This window comes from Hippocampus comes, unplaced genomic scaffold, assembly GCF_001891065.2.
Source record: "Hippocampus comes isolate QL1 unplaced genomic scaffold, H_comes_QL1_v1.1 scaffold1100, whole genome shotgun sequence".
NCBI classification, from domain to species: domain Eukaryota; kingdom Metazoa; phylum Chordata; class Actinopteri; order Syngnathiformes; family Syngnathidae; genus Hippocampus; species Hippocampus comes.
The window spans coordinates 1-3648 of NW_017804769.1; the positions used below are offsets into that span (position 1 = coordinate 1).

Here is a 3648-nt window from a genome sequence, read left to right on the forward strand (position 1 = left end):
ATGTACATCAGGTGAATAACCAGGCCATGTTTTTTTTGTACATACTTGAACATACTCTAGTACGGTAATCATTACTCAAAGGTTATAAGGGGTCATGCCACTCATTTGAGGCAGAGGTGTAAAACAATCTCCATCCTTGAAGTAGTAGCAATAGACACAAAGCAACCATTTTTAGAGTTCAGTTTCCAGATATGGCTGTTGCAGCTAACATTTCCACTTTCTGAGGGAGAATGACCGTTGCAAAATGGACTCTATCCTTCTTCAGTTTTTGTCGAACAGTTTGTTTCACATCAAGCTCCATGTACTCCTGCTTCTGCCTGTCATACTGAGGCCAAGCGACCAGGCCTGGCCCATTGGGTGAACTAAGGAGAAACATATAAAAAGGCCATCATTGCAATAAGTCAACGTATTATGTATGTATGTATGTATGTATGTATGTATGTATGTATGTATGTATGTATGTATGTATCTCACAAGGTATGATGATAAATGATTCTGCTGTTGGGGGTTAGACAATACTTAAGTGGTTAATGAAAAAACAAGTGTCTTGATCCTATTAATTACAAATCTTGTTCATCACTGGGGCGGCCTGCCATTTTCACACAAACGCAGTTTGTTAGATCCCTTGTCACTCTGCCGCAAAACATTTATATTAATTGTATATTTAAAATGGATTTGTCTGCAAACTGTAACTGAATCTGTATTCACTAAAGAACATTTGATTGTTACAGTCAACGCCATTCAAAATCATTACTTTCACAACATTCACAACAACCAACATGGCGGAAAAGTCAGTGTTTATCACAACATCCAGAGTCAGCTTTCATGAAATAAAATGCAGACATGTACCAATCTTGCCCAGCACACTCATAATACAAGTGGGAACAAATCTATATAAAAAGCGACATTTAGACTTGTGAAGAATTACAAGATATTTGTGTCATTGTTCTCTTCAGATATGATTTGAATTAATCGCAATATGCCAAATGACATTGGCCGTCGGTGACAATTGATGACTCTATTTGGCTGATAGCTAACAAATGAACGCATGAGCCATAAGTAAACTATGAGATAGTACACAAAAGCAAAGCAACAGCAAAGAAAATGGCATGATGTACTGTAGAAAATTAAAATGACCGTTTTTCCTTCTTGTGTTATGAATGTGTTGGGCAAGGTTCTGTGTATTTGTAGATTTTATTTCATGAAACCTCGACTGTACAAGTTATCATAAACAATGACTCAGTTCCAGAGAGATATGAGACACGTGCTGTCCTCAGTGAATTGCGTCACACTTCCACCCCATTGAAAAATTTCTGGCATGTACTCCTGTCCATCACTTTAGTGTTCATGTTTCTTTTGAGACTGCTGATGTTTCTTTTCTCTGTTTGGATGTTCAAGCGGTCATAGATACACACCAAGAAATTGTTACCATGAGGATAATGGAAGCTTGATAAATAAATACATAGATGAAAAGCTATTTAGCTTTATGTCATTCTTACTTACCCAGCACGGACAAAATTGGCCCAGTATTTCATTATCGTTAAACAATGTTGTTCATCCTCTGTGGTAATATTTCCTGAAAATACATCCAAGGGAATCAGATAAGTCATATGGACAACGATCCGATGAGCCAAACATAACATTTACCTCTCACATTCTCCACCCCCAAAAATTATTACACTCATCACAAAATCCTCTCAACTGCAAAAACATGTCACATACACCAAAATAACCATCACTCACAAAAAACCCCCAAAAAAACCAACAACTTTCTCACAGCAACTACCCCCACCACCCGCATACTAAAAAGGTAAGAGACTGTGAGAGGTTTGTGGGTGCATGTGAGAAGTAAATGTTATTTTCGGCATCAACAGCACCTCCGAACAATTACTTCATTCATTGAAAGTGTGGTTCTATAGAGAGCCCCTCATCAGTCTATTTTAAATGTGTTTCTCCTCCAACTATTTTGGAGAAGAGAGACATCTAAAAGAGGCTGGATAGGGGATCTTAAGGACCGGACTTGGACACCCCTGTTTTATAGTATTTTATGAATTCAAGGTTGTATAGAATATGCAACATACCAATCATTTTTACAATTCCACTCCAGAAACATCCACCAAACACAAAGCCGACATCGTCACCATGATCTGCCTTCACGAAAGTGGGTCTGGAGCCTTTGTGCACGGCAGCACGATATCCAAATTCATACATGTAAACTGGATTGCCCGCATCTGAACATAAAAGACAATTTCAATACAGCTGATGGATGGACAAGGTTAATTAAAGGATGCAGCTTAACAAATTTGTCATTGGTGTTTGTTATCACTTGTTTACAGTACGTAAGAGGCATGCCTGAAATATCTTATCTGAACCCTTCAGGCGCCAGAATTTTTTTTCAACAAAATATTCAGTTTTGATATCACGGTTTCAAAAGCTTGTAGCTTGAAAATGGTTACAGATAAAGGCATACTATAAATGTTGGCTGGTGCAATTTTGCTACTTTGGCGCTAAAGGGGTTACCTTTCATCAAACTGGATGTTTAAAACAGATTATAGTAGCACTGTGTCTGAAAATTAATAATAAATGACTTGCAGGTTTCGGGTCACGGGCGCATTATGGGTAATGTGATTTTTTTTGGGCTACCAAATGGTATTCATAAATAGTGGAAAACAACAAATAAAACTGTGTCTTGGACCATTTCGACCACCGGAAAATGCACAGCCTGTGTCATTTCATATGCAGTACAATGGCCACTCTCTGCTGGGACACTATTATGAAGCTTACCGGTAGTCAAGTGTTTAATGACATTTGGCTCAATACGGGTATTGTACCGGGACCAAAAGGAGTGACACTGGGGAAGAGACAGGTAGGACCTTTCCTTAGTGATGGGTCAAGGGCTGGAAGCAAGCTCTGAATCAATGGCTGAGGTGCTTGGCCCCAATGCATGGGGCTAATAGAACATAACACAATGACTTTGTCGCACACGTTAGTTTCCTATAATACTCTATGTTGAATTGCTTCTTTGCTGACAAATGTAATGCCTCAGTAAATCACTAGTTTTGTAATGCATTGCTCCCAACGCTGCTAGCAAACCACAAATTGCATGAACGGAAGTGTTGTTTTGACCACATAACCAATGTGAATGAAGTGATCTGAAGACAGTGAAACACTTAAGCAGGGGTGTCAAACTCATTTACGTCATGGGCCACATCATAGTTATGGTTTCCTACGGAGGGCCGTTACAACTATGAACCCAAATTGATGTAGAACCGTCTCATATTACGTGTGGGCTACACGACAAATTGGTGAAAAACTAGTTTTGAAATCAGAGGCCAATAAAAACTTTTTTATTCAAATATTATTACATTTATTTTAAAAAGTGGGATTGGGAACCAAAATGCTTGCAATATCTCAGCATTTTTAAAAGTGAAGACAGTTTGCAATTTTGGTATTTCCGCAAGAAATATGAAGTGGATGCACATAATTTGCTTTGGCCGACCACATAAATTGATGTGCCGGGTCAGATCTGGCCCCGAGCCCTGAGTTTGACACCTGTGACTAAGGGTATCGATCGCCAATTCGATGGCGTAATAATATTTAACACCAAGACAATGTGGAAATGTTTCAGGATTTAAAAGGTGACAGTGA

The 3648-nt window shown here is 38.7% G+C and overlaps 1 protein-coding gene across 1 annotated transcript; it reads right to left on the reverse strand.

Moving 5' to 3' along the window:
* Positions 1 to 49: 49 nt before the first annotated feature.
* Positions 50 to 2365, reverse strand: LOC109528658 (carboxylesterase 5A-like). Its single transcript, XM_019891584.1, has 3 exons — positions 2082 to 2365; positions 1504 to 1576; positions 50 to 362 (listed from the first exon to the last, which is right to left on the reverse strand). Exons 1-3 carry the CDS (start codon positions 2209 to 2211, stop codon positions 179 to 181), a joined length of 387 nt encoding a protein of 128 aa, XP_019747143.1. The 5' UTR covers positions 2212 to 2365; the 3' UTR covers positions 50 to 178.
* Between the last annotated feature and the right edge of the window lie 1283 nt (positions 2366 to 3648).

Coding starts and splice junctions, on each gene's coding strand:
- LOC109528658 (XM_019891584.1), bottom strand. CDS start 2,211: ATGTATGAATTTGGATATCGTGCTGCCGTGCACAAAGGCTCCAGACCC. Junction 1,577..2,081: donor TGGAATTGTAAAAATGATTG/GTATGTTGCATA, acceptor ATGTATTTTCAG/GAAATATTACCACAGAGGAT. Junction 363..1,503: donor GCCAATTTTGTCCGTGCTGG/GTAAGTAAGAAT, acceptor GTTTCTCCTTAG/TTCACCCAATGGGCCAGGCC.